Genomic DNA, 27,230 nt, shown 5'->3' with positions numbered 1-27,230 from the left:
CGGAACGTTAATATAACTAAACTCATTCACCATTCAAGACGGTGCATCATTTTGACGTTTTATTTGTTTATTTATTGTCTTTTAAAAAATACCTAAAGTATGGTAAAAAGATGTAGATTAATTTTTCAGTAAAATTCAATTTAAAACTATTATAAGTATTTTTTTTCATAGCAATAAGCAAGTCCTTGTATTAACTGAATAATTTTGCATCGAATTACTTTTCCTAATACAAAGGGTTTATGGCAAACCTTTAGGATGCTTAATTCTTAATCATTATGATAGAAGAACTGGCATTAAATAAATAAAGCTCAGGAAACAACATCTAAACATTTTTTAAAAAAAATCTTTATTTTTAAACGAAATAAGCTAATGAACCATAACCTCGGTTCCAACTTAAAAGGAATAATAAAACAAATGTCGATAAATGGCAGCAATTTTTGAATAAAAAAAAGAAATATGAAGCCTAAAGCTTGAGTACACACTCATACCCAATGGCATGATCTATCAAAAGCTTTGCAGATAAAATATGACGCCGTGCATGAGATGCACATAAGGGGAAAAAACAATTTGCCTGATGGTATATTTTAATTTCCAACATTTTATACCTCTCGAACGTCGTACGGGCATCGAATTATCACTTCTTGTAATCATAAACTGAAATTAAATCATTCAAAGACGTTATAATTCTTATAAAAATTACACATAATCAGAAAATACACAGGAAGTATTCTACGGATCTTTAATTGAATCAATACAACACATTCTCCAATGTGAAAGTGTTATCAAGTCAAGCAATAAGTCCATCAAGAGAGATCTCTCCGAAACTTTCTCGCAGCTCTTTCGCAGCAAACGTTTTCACTTTTTTAGCTCACTTATAAATACACCTATGTATTGTCACCCACATGCCATTGGCAAGCAACAATATCGCATTCAAATAGTTGCTAAAAAGGCAATTAGCTTGCGTTTTTTGGCAATTAATCGTTTGGGATTCGTTAATACTCAGATACAAGAAAACCGAATGTGCATTTTCCATGCTTTTTTCATACTGATTGAAACGAAATTTTAACACAGAACTACAATAGTAATCACAAAATCGCATACCAAATTACATTTATTTAAATCAAGGCGTTTTTGAGTTGTCATGTTTACATGCATGTGAATGTATAGACCAACAGACAGATTTAGTACCAAATTTGAAGCATATCTACACTTCAGCTGTTGAATCTGTATAATCAATTTCATCTATCCAGCTCTCTTTGTTTTGCAGTTATCATTTTTAACTTATATACAAGCAGACGGTCAGAAGACTTTCTCTGAATATTTCGCTCAAAATTTAATAGAAATGTACAAACATTGTGTAAGGACCATATAAAAAATTTATCCATCTTGCTTTAAAGAGGTTTTGAGTTATCTTTGTCTCAGACAGACAAACATGATTACATAAATGTGTCTTTCGGATTCAGGAGGATCTGAAAAGTGGAGATACGTCGAAATCTCTTGTTTGATTTTTTTAATGATGATTCCAATATTTCATATACGTATGCCATTTTTAGTTACTTCACACAAGAGAAAATAATAAAAAAAAAATCATTTAAGGACTTAAAGTAAATGTTCAGAGGATGAGTTTTCTTAAATAATATAAGCTTCGCATGTTATTATTCTTGCAATTGTATGGTTATTTTATTTTAAATTTGTATTCTATAATATTTGTGTTGTACATTTTATCTGGTGCATCGTCATTTTTTTAGCTAAATAAAACCAATATTGAGTCTCCTACAACACACCTTTTTTGCGTTTCCGATCCCGGGTCCTAATGCAAAATCGACTTGTTTATGCATGTTTGATCTACGTTTAACCAGTAAACTGTTTGTGATGAGTGTACTTGTCATGGAAAAAGTACAACATTTTGCGTTATGACGAGTTTATTTTTGCCAAGAGTAATAAATAGTGACAATTTGCAGTTTGAATAACAATTTTAGTAAAAATTCAAACATATTAGTAAATTTCAAGGCATTTAAAATATTTTGAGGCCAAGTCAAAATCAAAGGAACATATAAAAGATTATTAATAATTATTATCAAAAAACCGCATATAATATGAATTGTTTTTCTTAAATGTATCGCTGTGTTGTATTAGTCATTCCAGAAGCAATTAGGCCAACCATAAATTGTATTTTAGACTATTCAATAAGTGGCCCGCCTGGTAATAAAAACCGGGATGAGGATCCTTTTGTATCCTTTTTACATGTTTTCTAGAGGCGGTATTTTTTATTATTCGTAAGCAAAAAATGTATGTTAAAGTCAATAAATAAATGTGATTATTAAAATCGCTAAATTTTTGCGACATAATTTAGATATGCATTTTTCGAAGAGTCGAAACAGTTAACTAACTGGTTAAAGTTTGTTAATGATTTGGCAGACATCCTGTATTATAGGCTTTTCTTTTTAATAGTATTACATTTCTATGCTCGTTTTGCATCTTGAAAAGATTTCCTTAACCAAGGAAAATGTTTCTTTTAAGGAAATATCCATATTTAAAAAATGAAATTGGTAGATGATTTTCTTTTTGTGAAAACTCTGAAAGTCTAAAAATAAACTTGTAATAATTAATAATGAGTTTATACAGCAAATTATGATATCCAAAATCGGTGAAGAAAATAGTTCGCAAGTAAAATTTCCTCTTGCAACGGATGAGATCGAAGTGTTTGATGTGACATGTCTCCTTTCAACCGTTAAACTCGAATAAAACCACGTGATTTTTTTTTTTTTTTTTTGAATTGAGGAAATTTTCTGATATTTAGAGACGATTTCTGATAGAACAAAAAAAAAATTACTATGAATAGAAATTGTAAAAAATTAAAAGAACAGCTTATATTAGTTTTTTTTAAGTTAAACTGTTTTTATTACAAATTGTGAGCTCAAAACAAAAACTGTTGAAGCATGAAGTTTTGTTAATGAGGTTTGTTAATAAGAATATTAGAATTTTAATGCTCTGAATACAGTTTAATTTCTGATAAATTAAAAGAAATCGTCTGCTTTAGAATTCTGAATCTACTATATAGTTGAATTTTCTTATCGTTTGCAATTATTCATTTGATATCCGCATATATACGTCAATTTCTAACTTTCATTAACTAAATTATTAAAAGAATATTTTATATATTTTTTTTATATTTTATCTATATATTTAAAATAATTAGGAAAATCCGAAGAACTAATCCCCTATCCCAAATATTGTACCGATCTCGTTATTATTTTTTTTTTCATTTGAAACTTTATGACAACTAGATACGCCATCTATAATAACCTACTCTCTATTTTCAAAAGATATTGCAAAATAAAACCTTGGAAAAGTTCCCAGTTTCAACAACTAGATCAACTTCGCCTGTTAATTTCAACACTTTGCATTTATTGCTAAGCAATCTGAATGCTCTGTTTGTTATACAATTTAAAATAGTAATTTCATTTGATGTCATAAGTTGATTGACATTTCTGAATTAATGCTATTTATATTTTCGGGGTGTACTTATCGCCAAAGGCGACTAGTTAATAATTATTTTCTACCCTTCAGTCTATAATATATTTAATAATTTATTATAAAGTCTTTTAGTCTTTTTTCTTAAAATTCACAGCCAAATGACCCTTTCTCGCTTAAGAATCAAAATTTAAATGTATAAATTGATTAATTGATAATTAAATTCTAAAAACTATGATACCCTCTTCTGTTATCGAAAACACATAAATGACAAAAAATTTTGTATGCAAACTCATCAGGTCTTGAAAAAATAAAGATTTACGGCTTCAAAAATATTAAAAGTGGACGTATGAAAGCTGTGTAAAAATCGAAATATTCCTGGCTAGAAACTAAAAAAATTCTTTGATTTAAAAAAACAACAGCGGGAGGGCTCTCCTTAAAGCTTTCTCGCATACTCTCTAATAAACTTGTCATGCCAGAGAATGTCTTACATAGTATTGGCGTAAATTAGTTAAAAAAATATTAACTTTTGGCGCGAATTTAGATTTTTTACTGAATCTATCGTATCATCCTTGGCGAGTTATTTAGTGATTAATCCCTGATATGCGGTAATACCATCCGAAAAATGAATTTGTGTTTCAGGCGCGTTTTTTTCCAACTGATTGAAACAAAAATTGCCATTGAAATTCCAAAATCCCATACCGATTAATTTTAAAATATTACGCATTTTGTGTAGTGTGAAATATTTTGTATTTTTTTTTTTTTTTCTTTCCATACAACTTAATAATATCGCGTTGGGTCTGGTGAAAAAGCCTTTCTCGTCTAGCCTCAGGACGGAAATTCACGAGTTCAATTCCCAATTAAATTAAAGGTTTAATCTTCTTAATCTTTGAATTTCAAACCAAAAAAAGTCTTCCTATTGTTGCTGTAAGGTATATGGGAATGGGACACTAGTTAAGTTATTATATTCCTTACTTTATCGTGGCTCAAATTTCGAAGATCTGATCCAAAATAGCCTTCGAATATTAATCTAACTGAATAGAATATAAAATTTCATTCTTAAGATTTTATTTTCTGAGTCGTTAATACTTTCAACGCTACCGATGAGATATCTCGTCTTTCAGAAACTTCCAACTACAGGTTTCTGTAGACTAAAATTTGTCTCTTATGCGAGTTTAGATAGGTTAAACTTTCTAAAACATATCTAAAGAATACCTCTACTTTTATCTAAACTGACATAAGAGACAAACTTTAGCCCATAGAAACCTGTAATTGGAAGTATCTGAAAGACGAGATATCTCTTCGGTAGAGTTGAAAATTTAAGTAATCTTGCCCTGATTAATTTAGTCAAACGAAAGATATGTGATTTATGATAAAATTGAATTATTTTTATGGTAATATGTTATTTCTTTATTTTATTTTTTATTTTTGTTATTTTTTTTTATAATTTTGCTAATTTTTTTTATTTTTTTATTATTTTTTTGCTAATATTTTATTTAAAAATAACATATATATATATATTATCGTTCGTAAATTTGTTGGAATTCAAATAATAAGCGAGCTCATTCAAGTGTTTAATAAAAACATTTGTTGCATTTCATTTTCATAATTTCGTCACGTTCATCGCTATTTTTCTTTAATTCTTACTTCAAATAACAGCAGACGATATTCAGAAAAAATCTTTCATTCCGATTCTTATCTTCATATTCTTTAATGAATATTTAAATAATTAGAAAGAAGAAAGAAAGAAAAAAACAATTGTAATGAAAGTCAGGAAAGAAACTTATCGTTTCCTTTTCTCCATTATCAGATCCAAAAATGGTGAGAATCATATATAGGAAAACATCGAAAACTTGGAATTTTCCTTATTTTAATTTTTTAACAAAGGAAATCATAATAATGGTTTTTATACGCTCTTTAATGTTTACAGGCTCAATGTTATCCAGATGCTGCAACATGTGATGTGTGTTAAACAAAAATCGCTTTAAACTTTTTTATTAGGCCGATCAGTGGATATAGAATCAAATAAAATTTAGCGTTCCTTGGAGCAATAAGGATTCAATAAGAAAAGTTTTTAATTTTTATCATATTTTTAATTAAAAATTAATTCAAATTTTAATTTTTCCCTCAGTAACTTCGAAACGCAGATAAAATAAAATCCATGTTCACACCACTTTGAAATTTTTAAAAAATTCTAAATTTTTTTTTCTGATGTTAATTTGTTTTCCTACAATGTTTTTTTTTTAATTGCAATAAATTTTTTAAAGTATTTTTATATATAGCAAAGTAGTAGCTGTATTTTGATATACGGTTGTTTTCGTTCATGAATTGGGTTTAAGAATTGTGTGTATAATGGAATTATTATTTGCCAACGGATTCTAAAAACCTCCACGCATTTGCGCATGCGTTAGGATGGGTTTAATTCGTCAAAATAGAGGTGAGAGGAGTGAAAGGAGATGTTTACGTTTAACAATAAAGTAAATTTCGGAAATGAACACATCCTTCCGTCTCTCCCCTTAGTGAGATAGAATCGTCGAAAAGAGATCGCCTCAGGATACTGAAACAAACAGTATCTATAAATTGTAATTTTGTTCTTTTCTTTATAATAACGTTTTACATTTATTGACTTTCGAATTATAGACATTAAACGGATAGAACAAGAGTTCTATGATTTTTTGTATACATTTTAACTTAAAATGCCCACTAACCAATTTGCTTCGATAGGGAAAAGAGATTAGGAAGTCTGTCATTTCAGTTGTGACAGCTGATACGTCCACTGTTTGCGCCAAAAAAAATTTTTTAATAATATTTTCCTGCTTATTTTAATATCAGAATAACTTCCTAGAGTGAATTGCTTGAAACCGTCCAAAATTCCTTTTACCATCATTATGAAGCTTTTTTGTTTCTGGTATCAACTGAAACAATGACTGGTTATCATTAAATGGTTGATTTAAAGAGAAATGTTTTGGTCATTGGCGCGTTTTATTATCTCAGCCCGCTGATTGAGTTAAAGATATTTTTAAAAAAAATATGAAAAAGTATTCAAACAACTTTCCGTTATTAAGTTATCATATACCAACAGCATACTTTCGTGTGCACACGAAGTATACAAGAGGAAAGTATTGTTATCATCAAAAAGTTTTTGATTCCAGATTATGACGAATTTTCTCATTTCAGATTTCCTGAGTTCGAAAAACGCATTTATAGAATTATGACTGACCGCAGACGTTCATGAGAATTAAAAAAAGCAAAAAACTACGAGCGTGAAATTTAGTATGGAAAATGTACTCCAAATTTGTAAATTTCTTTTAAAATTTGGATGAAATCCAACGAAGCAAAGTCAATCCATATGCATGTGAACACAACAGCATCAAAAACGCAAAGAGCTATATGAATGAAATTTCATATGCGAATTTATTGTCAAAATTGTGCATGTATATTATGTGCAAATGTGTGCATTTGAACCAAATATATAAAAAGAGTGACAATTTATTGCATTATATTCTTTGTATATTCTCATATATATAAACTTTATAACTCACAAACTAAACGACTCGAATAAATAAGTTTGATATGTGGTCTTGGGGCTAAAATTATAGACAAGTGCCAAATTTTTAATTCAATCGGACTGCCATGATTTGCGAGCTCTGAGCCGCCGCCCTTTTAAACACCACTCCATCATACTTTTGGTAAACGTTCGAGGGATTCAGAGTGTAGAATCATACATAATTTTATATCACTACAAAATTCTAAAAATAAGCTTTTTCGTGATGTCAGTTTATTTCTATTAAACTTTTTGTACTTATTTATTTTCACGACACCTACAATAAATCGCCAAAATATGCAGACCGCCACCATTTTGGGTATTTGAAACTCGATTTTGGCGATCTTGGCGTAAATTGAAAAATGCTAAGTAAACCATCTTAGCGAAATCTAGGCATATGGAACGGAACTTGAGGATCATAATGGAAATTGTATAACGGAACTCGGCAATCATGGCGCGATGTGAAAAACGCTTAATAAACGTATAATCTTAGCATTCTTGGCGTAATCTGAAAATTCCAAATAAATTCGGGAGGTGTGGAAATAAACAAATACCTAATTTTTCTTCAATTTTAATATATATTTTTTAAAAAAAATACCTTTAAGTATATTTTGCAATATCTTACATTGCTTTCTTGACAGGATTGATACTCATGCAATATTTAGCAACGATAGTGGATACAATTTTTTTTTTTTTTTGTGTGTGTGTGTATGTTAAAACCGCTATATAATTAAAAGAAAAAATTTTCAATAAAATAAAGAAAAAACGTATCAAGTCTAAAGCATTATCATGCTATGGCATTCAAGAATGAAGCAACTAATTATCTTATTAATTTATTATTAAATTATTCAAAACAAAGGAAAGAGGGTAAAATAAATACGATAATTAATTATGATATCATAATTAATTATCATAAATACTATTTTAGAGTCTTAATTTTTTTTCCTTTTGCTTCTTATTGATTTTTAATTTTAAAAAATTATTAATTAAAATGACCAACGCAGTGTTTTTGAACACACTCACACCTAATTCGGGAAGCTATCTAAGAAAAGGAAAAGAAACTGTAAAAATCCAAAATAAATAAATAATAATAAATTTAAATGTAAAATTCAGGTAGAATGAATAATTAAAAAAGTTTAGAAATTTATTTTGAGTTTTCTCAAAGATATTATTTATTTTAAAAGAAAATATGCAAAATAGAAAACTACAATTACCGGGTTACTATAAAATGAACAATAAACAAACATACAAATAAAAGCTATAAGAATTGAACCAGAAGCCCATTTGGAATTTAATGTTACACAATAAATAGGTTATATGTGATCTAATTAAAATGTAGCAGTTGCGAACTCAAACTTATAAAAACGTATACGATTTAAAAATTGATTATTTTCGATCTTAAACGCAATACTAAACATTAAGAAATTTTAAATTGTTCAGATTATACGTTATATTTTCTTATACATTAATATTTATCTTATTCTTATACTTTTTTATAATCAATCTTAAAAACACTAGAAGTATTAAGATTAAAAACTGTAAACAATATATTTTGCTTTACTTACACTATTTTTGTTTCAAAGTTGTATACATATTCAATCTTAATACAAATAAGTCTTCGAGAATATGTTTTCATATCTGTTCTACATCTGCTTCTCAACAACCGAACCAAACTTTGTATTTATTATTTAAAACAGAAAGAATGATATTAACTCTACAAAATATAAAAACTAAATAATTATTCACTTAAGGAACTAAAACTAGAAAGTAACTGGAATGTTGTTGATTTTTTTTAAATCTTTGGAATAAATTATCCCACAAAAAAATATTTTGTACCATCTTAAAATTAAAATTTTTACCTTTTTAATGATATCGTTTAGTTTTCATAGAACTTTTTCTGTAATTTTTATTATTTACCAAAATTTAACAATGAATTAAATAGATGCAGACGATTTTGAAGTAAGGATATTTATAGATATTCTCTGGTTAAACAAAGGTCGAATTTTTGAACTATTCTAATTTTATTTTTTAATATTTCTGTTTTTATCTTTTAAATATTTTTTGGCATCGTTATTTGTAGTTTTTAAAAGAACTCTTAATATTTATTTATTGAAAATAAAAATGCTGACGATAAAATTTTTTGTAAAACTTAAAAACTTAAAATAAAACTTTTGAAAAACTTATTTTTATGTAAAAATAAGTTTTTCTATTAAAAATAAGTTGTTTAACAAGTTCACTATCATACTTATGCTTGTGATTTGAACTTTCTAATTAGATGACCGTTTCATTCTTATCTTTAACTATAGTAGAAAAAGGGTAATCAATTACTATATAGTATATATGAATATATGGCATTTTATGTATATAGTATATATGAATCAAATGGAGTGAGTTGCAATCAACGTGTAAAAAAATGTTTGTTTATGGACATGTTGGGAATTCGACGAATTCTATTATTAAATAAACTCTTACTTTTTCACATTCGATGTATAATCAAATTTTGCTCATTTATGTTGAAATATAACAAATATGAATGAAGATTTTGTGACAATTAATAAATCCGCCAGTTTTTCATTAGTAAAAAATCTGAATTTCATTCCTCGCGATGCTAGATATTTAAACCAGTGAATAATAAATGTCGAATAAGAAAATTCACCTTGTGCTGACATTTTAAAATTAGATCCAATTAACTTTTTTATAAATTGTTTTTTTTTCCTTGATAAAAAAAAAAATAAGCTGGTATATGTTATCGCATACAAATTCGGGATGTTTCTTGGATCCAAGACAGTTTTATTTTTAATTTCTATCATAACAGATATGTTACGTCTAGCCATTTCCATTTCAAGCCAACACGTGACTCTTCTGTAATTCATCACCAGTTGCAAAGGGCATAACGATGTTTTGGGAGTGAACAGGGAAGCTTCACTTAAAAACTGTAATTTAGAGTTCAAGGACAAAATGTCAAACTCCAAACAACGTTTGTTACCTTTTCTTAGGGCGAATATACTAATATATATTCGGACGTTATAATGTTTATTGAAATATTATTACTCTGCTAAAATTTTCAAAATCAATGCATCTTATATAAAAAGTGTGGCAGAGACTGAAATTCATTAACTTTACGCAGAGATTTAAAATAAAGTAGAACCACACCTACAACTTTTTTCTTCTTTTTTTTTTTTTTTTTTTTCGTTTCGTTTCTTAGGGGATTAGGTGCCTCCGGGTGAGGTCCAAAAATAACTTTTTTTTTTTCTTCACAGACTTGCGAGTCGTGTCAGTGTTTTTCTTTAGTAAAAACTATTGAACTGAAAAGGGCGGTGGTAGGATCTAACAGCACAACTTGTTTTCTATGTGAAAAAAAATGAATTTAAATTTAGAAAACTCCATATACTGCCAGTTTAAGCAGGATACAGAATATAGTTTAAAGTTTCATGTAAATGTAAGTATTTTTTTTAAGTTATTACTGTTACTGTACAATTAATTTGTCGCTTTTAAATTATTTTGTAACTTTTCAATGGTTTAAATAATATTTGATTCAGAATTCATTGTGAAACGATCTTTTTTTTTACGGAAAATCGAAACTGTAAATAATAAATGAGTGGAAAGGCACTGACGATGTTTTAATGATGAGAATATTTGTAGTTGTTTTTGTATTAATATTGATTGTTAATAAACATTTTATGGCTCATTAATGATGTCTTAATTATTATTTTTATTTCAGTTAATTCTTTTTTTTTATTTCCTTTAAAATATTCAATAAATAAACGTTTGTTTTTTCGTATAATACTTCATTGCGAATATTATTTTTAATCAAGTTTTTTATATACATTACAAAACAAATTATCGTTTTCTAAATAATAATAATCTTGTATGCATATTAAATTTGTAAATTCCTTAGTTTAACATAAAAGACTTAATCTCCGAGTTTTTCTTTCTAAGCATGCTTCTTTCTTTTTTTTTCTCCTAATTTATCCGAGCATAAATTAGCGTTTCTAAGTAATAATAGTATCCTTGATGTGTACATTAATTCTTCAATGTTTCTCCCGTTCTGTATTAAGTTCTTAATTTCTTCGATTAATTAAAATTTCAGCTGTTGTTGGGAACATGTAAGTTAGAAACCCTTCTGACTTATATTAATAAAATAATAATAACATTTCATAGTTTCATAATACTTATGATATGCTCAGTGACAATTTGGTTATAGAATCCATTGCGCATCTTGTAGGAGGATAATACACGTGACCTCTCAACTTATCAAACGATACCGGGTAACTAGATGCTAAATGATGTTTCTCATGCATGCATTACAAATATTTGAGCAAGAAGCAGTCAGTTCATTGGCTTATTTTTCGCTTCCATAATGGGCACAGTTATATGGTGTAGGTCGAGTTACCTCCGTTTCAATGATGGGGTATACTTCTTACGAGATGAGTTGTACCATGGCCGATGATAGACCTTTGGACTCAACCTCCAGCTGTTGCATCGACGCTCATTTATTATATTCTGGATGCTTAGACAAGTGGAAGAAACACTGATGAGATTTCCAGTAATTACTTCACATCATTTTTCTTGAAAAATTGCTTGATAAGCTTTTAAAAACGTAAAAACTTTATGCAATATAGTCTACATTTTGTCCTTCATAATATAAAGTTCCAAATCAAACCAGACTTTATTTAATAGATATTACTGATGCCATAACTTCTTTTTTTTTCAAAAATAAATTCAGAATATTTCTGTTGCAATAATATTAAACTTCTCTCTGTCAGCGAAACTGGATTTCTCGATGTAAAATGATTGAAAATAGATAAAAATTAACGGGAAAAAAACCTTTGAACTATTCTAATCTGTAGAAGAGGGAATGTAAATGTGTTCTGTGGTTATAAATTTGCTGATTTATTTTCTTAAAAAACAATTGAGCTATAATCAGTTAAAAAATCTTTATTTATTTATGATTTAACTTTTTTTTTTTATAAAAGTTTCGAAACTAACAACCGCAAATAATCTATAGCTTTTAAGTGTCTTTTATAATTTGCTTCGTGTAACAAAAAAAAAGAATTAATAATTAAAAGATGTGCCCATTTAGACGGACTGCTCTGTATTTAACAATATCGAACATGTTTGTCACAGATGAACTTACGAAAGTTTTAGTAGAAAATTTCATGTACATTGGTAGAATGCTTAAAAAAAAAACAATTATTATTATCTGCAGTACATGTAAATATATAATGATATTAAAAATAGTTTTCTTACTTAAAATCTTCTATATTCATAATGCTCACATCAAAACTATTATTAAAATCGGATTAAAACAAATAGTGATCTGCCAACAGAAGAAAAAAAAATGTAATACAAAATAAACAGTATTGCTGAAAGCAAACTATAACCTCCAAGGAATCAGTATAAATTTAAAATTATAAAAATTGCAGACTTCATCTCATTGTTCATTGCTACAATCGAACATAAAAAAAATGTTATGAGGAATTTATGATCTCATAAGTAATTTTTATTCATGCTTAAGTTTATTTGTACACCGATAAATAAATCAAATCAAATATTTTTTTAAAAAATTGATATTTTCATCGCGAGTTCGCAAATTGTACAGACTAAGTCTATGACAAAGGATACCGACGTGCTCTGATTGGTTTAAGCCTTGGCATCTTTTTGGCAATGTTTCGCCAATAAGATTGTATTGTTTCGCCAATAATTAGTATTAGTAGTATAAGATTGATTGTTTCGCCAATAAGATATATTTTTATAAAAATAAATAATCTTCTCCCTATTTTTTACGGTTTGCATGTAATATTAATCTGGAACACATATACAGCAGAAAAGATCAAATCCTGAAACCTAAATTCAGGAAATATAAAAATTACAATTTATTAAAAATATTTTTTGTGTGTGTTTCTTCTTAATGTTATTTTCATATAACTAAAAAAATCAGCTACGAAATCACACATTCCGTTGAAGCTTACATATTTATACGTTTTGGGCACTAAGTAATCATCTCCCCATATGTAGTTGATGGGAAAGTAACAAACGTTCAGCAACAAGTTTCAATGACTGCATAAATTATCTAATAAAGGCACAAAAATCATAGAAAAATAAGAATTCTTTAATTGCTGCATTATATGTTGAGTAATTACTTTCATGTAGTTTTTATACTTCTGTGCATAAACAACATTAGTTACTTGTATTTTACTAGTATTATTAGTAATATTTATTATTATTAATTAGTATTAGTAGTATTACTAGTAATATTTAGAGAAAACAATTATATTAATAAAAATTAGATCGTGTTGATATTCACTCGTATCTTCCATAAAACTAATGAAAGGTAAAAGGTTTGAACCAAATAAGCGAAAACTACACTCTTATGAGTGCAAAACATTGCCAAAAAAGATGCCAAGGCTTAAACCAATCAGAACACGTCGGTATCCTTTGTCTGTACAATTTGCGAACTCGCATTTTCATCCGTTAAAGACTCGAAACAAAGGATATATTTTAACTCAACCCAACATTAATGATTTAGCTAGTTTATTCTATTTTAGGTAGTGGACTATGTGGATAGCGTGTTTTAATAAATGTAAGAATTTTCTATAAATTGGCCCTTTTAGCGACCCATTAGTTCTTCAGAAACATTGGTTGTGTTTAATTTCAATTAAATCTCTTAGCCGTAACTTGATGTTCATGTTTTCTTCAAAAAAATATTTATAAATATAAGACTTTGACAGATTTTAAAAACCAATTTATTTTTAAGGGATTTACACTTGTTGGGTCTATTATACATATGAAACCTTCCAATCAAAGTCGAGTCCCAAAACTTACATGTATTGGTAATCTATTTCAAATTGCATGCTGACTTTTCATTCTTCATTTTCTAATTCCTCATTAAATAGTGCAGATAGTATTTCTTCCTTTACTACCAACAATGGAAAAAAAAAATCACAAAATTGAACATTTAATGAAACATTGAAAATGGTTTGCATTTCATTGCAACAATGAAAGCTATAGCTGAAATTTGTGCAAAAAAAAATAAATCAATTGTTAATATTCATAAAAATAACAATTTCATAAACAAGTAATATATAAAAATTTTTAGTCGATTCCTACTTAGGTCAACAAAAAAATTTTGTTACTTTTTATTAAATAATTACAATTAATATAAATACGTATGTACATATGACAGAATTACAATATTAAGTGGAAAAATAGAGCGTGGCGACCATTTTGGTGACATGGAGACGGATTTGGCGACAAAATAGAAATTACTGGACAAATTTAATTAATTAATTAATATTTGAAAAAAACTGTATTAACATCCACTACAAGTTTTAAAAAATGTATTTGAACTTGAGTGAATGAATAAAAAGTATTTTATTAACCATTGAAAATTTGATATGTATAGAGTGTGAGCCAATAGTAGGAATTGAAAAAAGACTATTTATTAAAATTTTTAATGATGTAAAAATTAATTTTATACAATATTTTTGGGAGTTTTTGGCGTGAAAGCCTCAAAACCTCGCATAATTTTTAATTTATAAAAAATTTAAAAAAAAGCTCCTAGATGCATTTTTTTTTCTCCAATCTATATGTACAAAATTTAGTAACTCTTATGTCAAATGGGTCACACACACACATATTCAATTAATTACCTTAATTATCATTAAAGATAGCTTAATGTGAGAACAAGAAACTTTTTAGTCATAATCAATTTTTGAATTATGACTGATTTAATAGTTTTCTTATTGATTTAAATTAATATATTAATAGAGTTAAATCACTAACATTATGCGTAAATATTCGAAAACTAAATCAGCGAGGGGCACGTGATGTTTATCAAGTGTATGATTATATTTATCACCAAAATAAGGAATTTCTTTGAAATGGGCTTAATTTATTATGATTTCATTTACTACGCAAATACCTTCTTTTTAATTCCGCTTGCAACATTCCTATGAATGAAATTATCACAACCAAATCGGTCATTTACTCGAATCATTTTCGAGTAGTTCCTGGAAAGTTCAAAATGAAAGAGATGCCTATCAACGCAATGCTGTTTCGCTCCTTGCGAAATAAGATCTGTTTTCGTCTGTCATGATTAAATTTAACTTTATCGCAAATAAAATCATTAAACGTGAAAGAAATAAAAATCGTTTGGAAAGGAATTTTTAATTCTAACGCAGCCAAACAATTCTGATGTTCATATTTGCGTATTTGTTTCATTTTTGTTAATGAATTCCTTATTTGTATATTTCATATTTTTATATCACATCGTTTTCATATTTTAATATTCCATCTTTCGATTATTGAACTTTTTAAATTGCGATGTTTCCTATTTCGATTCTCATAATGTTTTCGTATTTTGATGTATCAATCATAAATTCTATGAACTTTAAAAAAAAATGGTAATAGTAATAGTCATAAATAATGGTAATAAATAGCAATAGTCTACCTAAAACTTTGTATCATACTCTGTAATAAACCTACAATGCCAGGGAACGCCTTACATGGCATTGGCGTACAATAGATACAAAATATTAACTTTTGGCGTGAATTCAGCATTTTTACTGAATCTGTCGTGTCATTTTATTTACAGACATGTTTTTCTCAATCGACTGAAACAAAAATTTGACACAAGTACAGTTGTAATCACAAAATCCCATACCAAATTTGATATATTAAGCCATAAGTACAGATCGACAGACAGTCACTATGTAGTTGAAATTTGATAAAAATTTAACAGATGGCTACATTATCGATGTTAAATCTGATCCCTAAATTTTACTTCTCTAGCTTTTTTTATTTGATAGTTATCGTGTTAAATTATATTCGAACAGCCAGAGAGATGGACTTTCTCTGAACAGATTTTACTCAATTTGACAGAAATCTACGAATTTGGTGTGAAGACAGTAAACCAAATTTCAGTCGTCTAGCTCAAAGCGTTTTAGAGTTATCTTTGTCACAGACAGACAGATGGACATTATCAAAAAATGTATTTTTCGAACTTAAGGATGTATGAAATGTGGAGATTCGTCAAAATCTCGAGTTCGAATTTTTCGATGTTTACTATATTTTCTCTATATTACGTATACGAAAAAGTAAAAATGCTGGTTTGTGTGTGTGTTTGAAAACAATAAAATGCAATAAGCTAAATGGATAGCTGAAAATTACCATATTCCTATAATTAATTTTAAGCTAAAGCCATTCGATCAATAGAGGTAGATTTCCAGAATATGAATTGAATTTCATTTTCTGAAAATAATAAATTTGTTATATTATAGATATTTAACAAAAAAAATGTAAACAAAAGTATATTTTAACCATGTTTTACATGGATATTAAGTCAATTTTTTTTTTTTTTTTTTTTTAGCATGCGCATTCCTATTCGCACTGAATTAAAAAAAAATATTTATGTTAATTAGGCGTTTACTCACGTGTTGCCACTTTGTTCATGATTAATAATACATTTTAATATGCAGTTGCGAATTGAGAATTTGTCAGTTGCCTTGGGACCTTGACCTATTGGGAATCGCAGGTAGGGTGTTAAAAAATGTTATTAATCTAATTGTTGATTTATAAATAAATAATTCTCATTTTCTATTTTAAACTATTAGAGCTGCAATACGTGTATAAATTTTATCATCAAACTCATGAAATAAATTAAAATATAATTAATAATTTATTCATGATATATTAAAATATAAATTATTAAATTAATACGTTATGCTAAATCCAACTTGATAGGTTTTTTGACAATAATTTTTAATGTTATAACTTTTTTAGTTTTATTATTTCCTTATAATTCTATTATAATAAAGGAAACCTTGATTTCTAAGTAAAGAAGTCATTAACTAATAATTTTGATTTTTTTTTCAAGAATTTTATTGCTTTATATTATTTATTTATTTATTATGTTGATTAAATAAAATTCTTTGATAAAATATGCAACTAATTTAACATTTATCATAAGCATTATATATAATTTAACATTTATTATAAACCTTAATATAATATATTCATAGCCTCATGTTATGAATTTCTTAGGGTCATAAAATGTTTAAATCCGCAATTTTTTGTATACAGGTTATTGCATCTTTAGTTAAAAGAAAATATTTTAAAAAATTCTATAAATTGAAGAAAAACAGCTCTACAATTACATCGGCATTACTGAAGAAATTTTATGAAGAAATTTTAAAACGAAATAAAAATCGTTTTCGGCGAATTAGTGTTACCGTAATTAACTCCAAAAAGCATCAAAATGATGAAATTTAAAAATGATATTGAGAAATAAGCTGTGGAAATAATAATTTCGGATACTTTCAGATATTTTAACGCGAATCGAGAACTTTCGTCAGTATATTTAGGAATTATGGTACCGATCATTTTCACTTATTGAAATGTTTTCATATTTCACATCTTCATGAGAAAATAAATTAGAAGACAAAAAGGTGAGCACTTCCGATTTCTTTTATCATTTAATTTGTGATCTATAATTATTTATAATATGAAGATATGGGTTGTTATTTTCAATAATTTCCTATTTTTAACAGGGAATACATACTTCCGCAGATCATTTTCCAGATGTATAAAAAAACATTCAATAAGAGTAAGGCTAGTAACATTTAATGTTCAGAAATCTTACCGAAAATACAAAATAAATAATAAATACTTTGCTTCCAATAAAATTATTACAAACGATTTTAGATTCAAAACATATTTTTCAGTTTTCTAGTTAGAATTTAAAATATTTTTGGAAGCTTCTTTCATTGCCTTTTGCTACTTTCAAAAATAGATAAATGAGAAATTAACCAGTGACAGTTTTCTACCGTGTTTTTTGTCATTTGCAAACCCAAAACAGTTGACTCTCAATAATCCAGTAGAAAATGACACGGATGAACAAATGCACCTGATAAATGGAGATTCTTTTGAAAAAAAAATGCTTTTGACTATAAATTTGTATTTATTGCCTATAATATTCAAAATTATACTATTTATTTTAACTATTATCAAATATTGCTCAAGATCTAGCAGCAATATATCGTTTAATTTGCCTCAAGCATTCTTATTGGTATCACCATGTAGTGACTTTTTTCCAATGCTCCAAACTCAACCTTCTGAAAATACTAGACTATAAGAGGGTCCTGATTGGTGTAGGGCCCACTAAATATTTACTGTATGCCGCGTTTTATACTTCTTAGTGCAGTGCAGAAAACCATGTATGGATTTTAGGTGCCTTTCTTCCCATTGACTAGACCCAAAATTTGACACAAATCTGCAATGTGTTGGTGACAAGATCCAATACCAGATTTCATTTATCTAGGTTATTGCGGCAGATGGTTAACCGATATAGGCCAACGGACGATCAATCCTTTGACAGATTGAGTCTAACATTTTTTATAGATCTACAATTCTGATATTAAATCTATATTCTTAATCTTATTCATCCTGTTACTTCTGGGTTTTTTTTTATTATTTATTTATTGAGTTAATTCGGACATGAACGGGGGAACAAACCAATTTCTCATAGACAGATTTAGAGACAAAATTAAGCATTTTGTTGTCCTAGGCTGTATAGATGACATGGTCGAACTTTTAATCAGTAAACTATTTACTTTCGAATTTCGTTCATTTTAATAATTTATTTTTGTTTTCTTGTTGTAACTGCGAAAATATGCCGATGCGTATGTTTGCATTTATTTATTTAAATATATTATAATATTGTGGCGAAATATTAGAGCCTGCCATATATCTTTAAGCAAATTGCATTTTTGATTTGCTTTTAGATTTTATTCTTTTGTTTAGATGGCAACATTTATAAATTAATAACTTTGTTTTTCTTTTAATTAAATTTGATTTTAAATACTTCTTTAATCAGTGAAAGCATCTATTGGCAGCTTTAATTCTCCTCTGTGCTTCAGGAGTCCTGATACTTTATAATTCATAAAATTTGTATTTAATTTGCATTTATTAAACATAAAATTTGTATTTAATTTGTATTCATTATTCATATTTGCATTTATTAAACATAAAATTTGAATTTAATTTGTATTTCTTATTCATATTTGCATTTATTAAACATAAAATTTGAATTTAATTTGTATTTCTTATTCATATTTGCATTTATTAAACATAAAATTTGAATTTAATTTGTATTTTTTATTCATATTTGCATTTATTATTCATAAGATTTGAATTTAATTCTTTGGTAACTAGGCAAATAACATTTTCAAGTTTATCTCCCTGCAGTCCCTCTCAACTCAGGGGCCCTAGGCAGCTGCTGCCTTGTCAGAAATTCGTGATGGGTCGAATTTTATCCAAAACTTGGCGGATATCTACAAATTTGCGAAAGTTTACATACGCAAATTTCACGCCTGTAGCTCGTTTTGTTTTTAAGTTACCGTGCCCTTCAACTGCGAATCTTAATTAAAAAAAAAAAAAGGATTCTTGGAAGTTTGAAACGTAAAGATTCGTCAAAATCTCAAAATCGACTATTTTGACTATTACTTTTACATATGTTTTGTATACGAGAAAATTTAAAAAAATAATAATAATATGGCCTTACTTCGAAAATTAATCCCTTACAGAGTTCTCCTTGTAATTAGTAGATTAAAGTTGTTTTTGGCTTTATTCTGAATTGTAATCGGATATCGGTTTAATTCTTATCAGTTTAAATTTACCTTCTAATCTACAAACAACTTTGATTTCTTCACTCTCAAGAGTTCATTGTAAGATAAGAATTACGCATATCTGTTGGCTACTACAAACGAACTCAGTGCACATATATAGAAAGAGAGAGAGGGGAATATAAGTACTTTTGTGTGACTAAACTGGCTCTCAAAAACTCTTAAACTGTACTATATATATTATTTATTTATATTATTAGAATGTAATAAAATGCAATTGATTGTTTTCTTGCGAAGACTATAACAAATATTCTATTTTAAGAATCCAAACGGTACCACCAAACAAATAATTGTCTCCAATTACAACGCCTATTTGAAGATCATTAATATTCTTCTGAATAATGATAATTATAAATAGTAATGGTCTATAATTTAGATTCACTGCATTGATAATCGTAATGATTTTTTAAGATTTTAATCCAGTGTAATAAAATAAAAGAATTAGCAAAATTTTGTAAAGAAAATGCTGGAAATTTTTTCGTGCATATTCTGTGATAAAGGTGTTATCTCCCCCATCAATATATATATATATATATATATATATATATATATATATATATATATGTGTGTGTGTGTGTGTAAGCATTATTTTATGTGAAGCAGAATGCAGTTTGAAGACAGTGAAGAGACTTGCTATTTCGTGACGTCGTTTTATTTCATTTTTAAGAAGCAAGCATATGTACAAGCGATGAGCACACAGAAAAGGAATGAGGAAAAAGCTCTTGGACATTTTATCCCTGGTCTTATATAACCTATAATTTTGATAGGGAAAATATTTCTTTACAGTGCTAATGTATTATGAGATTTCGATAGGGATTTTCATTACACGCGTGGACAAGGTAGGGGAAACACAGGGAGATTTTAAAAAAGAATTTGCCTCATCAGCGGTATTTGTCTCTTCACGCGGAGTGTGGGAAAGTTAGGCTTTTAGCTGATTCAGCAATTTAACAAAGCTTCTCTTGAATTAATTAAGTAGAGACAGTGGAATTGGATCACGAAATAAGAGAATATTTTAGAATGAAGTTACTAGGGGCTACATAAATATAAAATCTTGAAAATTAATTAAATTGAAATTAGAGTTAAAATATCATTACATTATATATATATATAATGATATTTTAAAACTTAATTTGATCCTAACTAAATTCCTAAATTTTTTGCCTGATTCGGCCCATGTCGGGGTCATTCTAAAGTGTTCTCTTGTTTCCTGATACCATTCCACGTAGGAAGCTGTGTAAAAATTGCTGCGCAATCAGTTTTTACGTATCAAGTGAAAATATCTTTGTTGCCCTTGTTAAAGGTCAACACGTGTATTCAATCGCCACGTGGCCGGAAATCCCATGTTGTAAAAGACTAGTGATCATTTGTTTCTTCCTTACTTATTTCTGCTTTTGTGCCGCGCTTTGGCGGGCGAGCCTTGTCCGCGTCTCTGCTTGTAAATAATTATGCTTTCCCTCAATCTTTATTAAAATTAATTTTAAATATGTAAAATGTCTCTTCACTGCTTCAAACCTACATTCTCCTTCAACCAAAATAAGCTTAACGCGCGCGCGCGCGCGCGCACACACACACACACACACACACACACACACACACACACACACACACACATATATATATGGATCCTTGCGTGAGACAGTGAATACCATGAGTGCGCAGATTTTTATTTTCGCCATATGAAAGCATTTTACTTCGTATTACAGTATTAAAAAAAACGAGTATGCATTTTGGATGGGTTTTTTTTCCCCCACTGGCTGAACAAAGTTCAACACAGAACTATAATTGTAGTAACAAGATCATATACGGAGTTTTGTTGATTTAAATTCGATTTTGAATTATCGCGTTTACATGCATGCGAAATTACAGACTGATGGACGGTCAGTCGATTTACAGTTTTGATTTTACTTTTGATAAGAATCTACACTTTAGATGTTAATACTGTTTACTAAATTTTATCCATCTAGCTCTTTACCTTTGGTAATTATTTGTTCATTTGCACCTGGGCAAATAGGCAGATTTCTTGTGAATGGGCTTCGTTTCAAAGTTTGAAAATTCATCAATTTACTAATCCATAATATTAACTCGTAATTCGAATGCATAACATTTAAAATAGCAATGTCCTTAGAGAGGTTTATTTTGTGTTAAGAAAAACTATTGTGAATGTGTGGAAAAATATATATCCCTTTTGATGCCGTTTATGACTATATTTTACTTTTAATAATATATTTTGAGTTTATATCTAATTTTATTAGCTATATCATGATACAGGATTATTCAAAACAAATGCATGAATTGAAATAATTTCATTAGTACTAACGATAAGATGAAAAGATTTAACTGTTTTCTGTATTGTTTTCGAAATTTTATTTCGTTTTTAACAATTGTCCTATGTAACCCTTAGTAGCAAGGATAACATCCATGTGGTAATCTGCTTGTGGCTATCCAAATCTTCGAAACTGCAGCTTGTGTGGTTATTTCATTGAGATATATCATGGACTACTTTGCATACAAATGAATTGAATATTAACACTTTTGCTTTACATTTAGAAAAGTTTATGCTGTTGTGAAATAGATTATTACAAGGACGTTGGTTATGCAATCAAAAGAAATCACATAGAGCAGATTATTACGCACTCAAACGAATTTCCTAGGGTGACTTCTGTATTGTGTTCTAGTCGTTATTAATAAAGAAGTTATCAATTCGAAATCGGTTCAACTATTTTGAATAATCCTGTATGTATGTTTAGTTTCAGATAGCTGCTTTTATTCATATCGAAAAGAAGATTTTTTTAAAAATCTTTTTTATCATTATTTTATCTTTTATCTTCAAATCTAAATAACGCTGGTGATTTCGCCTCTGTAAAATGAAAGTCTTGAATGGAGCTTTCGTTACTTGTTTTTAACGATAAGATATACTGTCCATCAATTGATAAATCATCTTTGCCACTTCAGCTACATCATGAGATTGAGTTGAGATCATTTGTAAAGTAAAATGTAGGGGTAAGTGACTTCGATACTTTTCCGTTAGTAGGCACTAGTCGGCGCCAAATGTTGGCGACACAGCATAGTAGTATATGAATGGCAGCCAAATGTAATAACCAAATAATGGCGCTAGATCTTGAAATTTTAACGCTGGTTCTGATTAAGCCTGGCATTAATCTTCGTTGTGCTGAAATATTGTCGCCAACACAGTATAATGTGAATAACAGCCAGATGTGGCTTCTTAGCGTAGCGTTGGTACTGTGCTAATATCAATGGTACCAATGCTTCTAACAAATAATAAATGGAGTGATAATTTGGGCCATTTCTCATGGAAAATGAATCCACATTCCACATGCAGGGAGCTGATAACAGGGGTTCTGAGCCTATGTAACATGTATCTATAATAAAACATACATTACATACATATACTTCACATAGTTCATAGTGTAATTCTTTGCGGAAAAAGTGTAAATGGCTGTAAAACGGCCCTCTCTTAAATTTCCACCTATGGAGGCAGCAACATTAGCCATTTGCTAGTTATAATTGTAAGATTAATATTGATAATAATTAATAATATTATTTATATTAGTAATAATTCAAATAAAAATTAGATCCCCATTTTATCCCCTAATGCTAAAAGGGTGCATTTAAAAATAATAATTAGGTAAGATTTCAGATTAGTGTACAATTTTTAACCAAGTTCTACAAAATCTTACCATCTAAAAATTCGGTCAAAATCTGTTGTCTTCTGTGGTTAAAGAAATGATAACATAGACTTTTAGGGGTGCAACAAAAAATAAATGACGATAAAAGCCACCTTTAACAATGGGGCACTATTTTTAAATTTTGACAATAATTATTATTCATATTAATAATTAAAGCACGAAACATGCTTCATAACCAACATTGGTAAAATTGATTTTTTTTCGATGGCAACTAGTTGGAGATATAAAAAAAGAGCTGCATAACATATATTAACATGTTATCCTGTGGTATTGAATATTTAGAAAAAAGAAAGCTGGTTGAGAGATATGCTTTCTGCTGTAGATATTGATTTAAAATTAGGGTTCAAAAAAGTGATGAGCTTTTAGATATTTTTTACATTAAAAATCCAATGAATGAGCTCAATAAAGATAAGTTTAATATTTTTTAAGTTAAAAAGGATGTGCGAATGTAAATATATTTCAGACATGGCGATAAAATTTTTAATGTCTCAACACATCATATCTTTGAGAAATTGTATTTTCAACCACGGTATTAATATTTACTAATAAAAAAGGCGTGTGTATGTATGCATTGGCGCTACATAGGCCAGTCTGTCTGACCTACAATTACCAAATTTAGCATGTATATAACTGAGATCGTGAAACTGTGCATCTCAGAACAATTGTTTTGAAATTTTAATTAGAATTTTATTTAATTAAAAGGTAAGTTGAATTTTGCCGTTTACCCTCAGTAACTTCAAAAAGTATTATTGCACCGTTTAATTTTTTTTTTGGGGGGGGGGGATTTTTTTTAAGAATACGAATATTAGAGAACATATATAAGTCAAAATAATTCCACTTTCATGCCGGAAAATTTGGTGGAATGATGGACATGAAAATATATCTAAACTATTTAAACATAGGCTCTGTCCTAAAGTAACCAGCTGGTCCCCAAAGGCGACAAGATGAAAATAAATATGACATAGTTGTAACTAAACCTGGCTTTCATTTCATATCACCTTACATATCAAAACAGGTTACAAAGTAGTTCTGAACCTTATATCAGTACTCCTAAATAACAAAACGTAATATCCACCACTATATATTATTACAAACATGTACTAAATTTCAAAATATATTTTATCATGATGTAAGTCTAACCGATGGGCACTTCAAACATGGAGATAAGAAGCTTCCGGTATGGTGATTGGTTCTCCTCATCCTGATGTTAATAATAGCAGTGGAAAGTCAGGTTACCGCTTAATCTGCCAAGACGTGACGTGCCTCCTACGGGAAGGGTTATACCGTGGCCGATGATGGCCATTAGGATTCCATTATAGTTTCTGCCTATAACTGTTGCAGCGTCCTAATCATTCAATTTAACCCTATGACTTCGGATAGGTCGTATTAGCTCAATTATGCTTGCAATGATATAAAATTTTATTTACGAATATAATTGGATTATATAAATTTAAAATGCTTTTTCTTTGCTTATAAAAACTCCATTTATGTTATCACTTTTTTTTTTATCAGAAAATGCTTTTACGATGATACATTGTATATTTTCATTTTGATTTATGGTATACAAATTCCAAAAATGCTGAGAACATCTGCACTGTAGGGTATCTAAAAAATTGCATAAACATTTCAAGTAACTTTATAAAGACATCTAATAAGATACATCAAATTCATTTTTCTAAAATATAGCTAGAAATTTCAAAAATATACTATCACTATGCAAAACCAAATCAAATATTTCTTTAAAATGGAATTTATTTTCCAATTTTCTAAGATTTAATAAAAATAAGTCTTAAATTGTTAATTTTAATCTTTTTATCTATACATTTTCTATCTTTATCACACTAATGCGATACTATTACGAAAATATCCCTTGGTTAGAAATGCTCTTTATACACAGAATCTAATTTCGAAATGGCGATTGACGCAAGCATTGAAAAGAAGATTTATTCCCTTAATACAAATTAGAATTTATAAACTCATAATTTTAGTTATTTAAAGACATGAAAGAAGATTTGTTTTTATATAATGGACTAATCAGCTGGAAAATTGGTGCTGCGGTTATTTTCAGAAAGCTTCGACTTTCACCACTAATTACAGCTTGCGTCTTAAATTTCCCTATTATAAAGCTGTTCCCCTATTATATCGCAGAAAGCTTTCAATTTTAGACATCGTTATATGTTATTTTTGTCAGATTTATTTTGCTTCATGTATTTTCTGAAGACTCAACAGTAAATGGCTTATCGATACAGTTAAATAAAAAAAAGTACGGTTAAAAATAAATGGGAGTGCTAAATTTGTGAAAATGAAAGATAATGATACTTAAGTATTGATCGAAATGTTATATATGTTTTCTAGAATTTCTGTCTGAAAGTGTAATCAGATTTCAAGAAAGGGAAGAGAAACAATTTTTCTATATGTCTCAATGATTATGGATATGTTATAAATTCAGCCACCCTTATAGGGACACAGACTTTTTTGTTTATACAGTGGATAAAAAGAGTTTCCGTACGCAGCTATGACTGTTAATGAAAGTTTAATTTTTGCCACAAAATACTTTTTAATGAAAATTTGAAAATTGGTTGAATACAATTTCATTTATTATTTATGAATATTATAAAGGAAAAAATATGGAGAAAATTAAATGCGTAAATTGAAGGAAACAAAAAATGTCACTAATAAGAAACAAAAAAGTTACCATACGGTATTTACATAGTACATGAAAGATTTTTTAATGCTGACCAATCTACATTTAATGATTGGTAGGTCCTTCTTTGGACTTCATCATTTCGTTCAAGCGTTTTGGCATAACCCCTGCATATTTTTTTTTCTCGAGAAATATTGCTCCAAATGTCCTGAAAGGGCCAAATGTCCTGAAAGGGCCAACCTTATTCTTTGAGTCATATTTTTTTGGTCCAAGATTGATTTCTTCCTATTAATGTTCTATAGGCTTTAAATAGGGTGACTGGAGAGGGCTATGATGCTATTTTATAACATGATGAATGCACCACTCTAAGCAAATCTTGGAGGTGTGCTTAGGATCGTTGTCCCGTTGAAAAGTAAAGTCAGCTCCAAGTGACAGTTTTTCTGCACTGGCTAAAACGTTTTGTTTTAGAATCAAGATATATGTACCTATCCATATTTCCTTCTATAAAACATAAATATCCAACACCAGCAGCACTCACCCCCCCCCCCATGATCCTTCCATCACCGTGCTTCACATTTCCACATAAATTCTTAATTAACAGCTGCTTCTTTGGTTACCTCCAGACCACAACTCGACCATCTGACCCATGGATATTAAATTTTGATTCATCACTAAAAAGAACCTATTCCTAAAAAAAGATAGAGATTTGCTTACATGCTTTTTTACAAACTCAAGGCTCTTTTTACTGTTGGTGAGACTTATAAAAGGTTTCTTATGGGCCGCATGTCCATTATAACCTTCTTTTTTAGTGACATTTTTCATCGTTTGAGGTGTGACTTTAATGTTGTAAGTAACCATTAAATCAGCTGCCAGTTGAGGTCTCTAATCCGAGGATTATCTTGTTTCTTACGCATTCTATTTCTTTTATGCAAGCTATTTAACTTCGGAGGTCTTCCGGATCGATCCCTATCCTGAAATGTTTGCAGCTCCCGGTATCTTTCAATAATATACTGCACTGTAGACTTTGGTTTGTTAGTGATTTCGTTAATTCTTTCCATAGATAATTCATCTTTTCACCACTGAATCACTCACTCTCGAATGGCTTTCGGAACTTCTTTTAAGGCGATCAGCTACACACTGGAATTAAACAACTGTGGCTATGTTGTGTTCTTCACTCT

At 28.7% G+C, this 27,230-nt stretch overlaps 1 protein-coding gene across 3 annotated transcripts in view; it reads left to right on the top strand.

Moving 5' to 3' along the window:
- Nucleotides 1-27,230, top strand: part of LOC129971384 (proton-coupled zinc antiporter SLC30A1-like) — an 81,587-nt gene that overhangs the window by 8,701 nt on the left and 45,656 nt on the right. The window contains exon 1 of one of the 3 annotated variants that reach the window (XM_056085099.1): nt 10,350-10,457. The exons of the other annotated variants lie outside the window; for them this stretch is intronic. Coding sequence (XP_055941074.1) covers nt 10,380-10,457 — 78 coding nt within the window. The 5' untranslated portion in view covers nt 10,350-10,379. Of the gene's footprint in view, nt 1-10,349; nt 10,458-27,230 lie in introns of those variants that run through there. 3 annotated transcript variants of the gene reach the window in all.

This window comes from Argiope bruennichi, chromosome 6, assembly GCF_947563725.1.
Source record: "Argiope bruennichi chromosome 6, qqArgBrue1.1, whole genome shotgun sequence".
Taxonomy (NCBI): Eukaryota; Metazoa; Arthropoda; class Arachnida; order Araneae; family Araneidae; genus Argiope; species Argiope bruennichi.
Note: the sequence above shows the minus strand (reverse complement) of the source record. Positions and strands in the feature narration are given on the sequence as shown.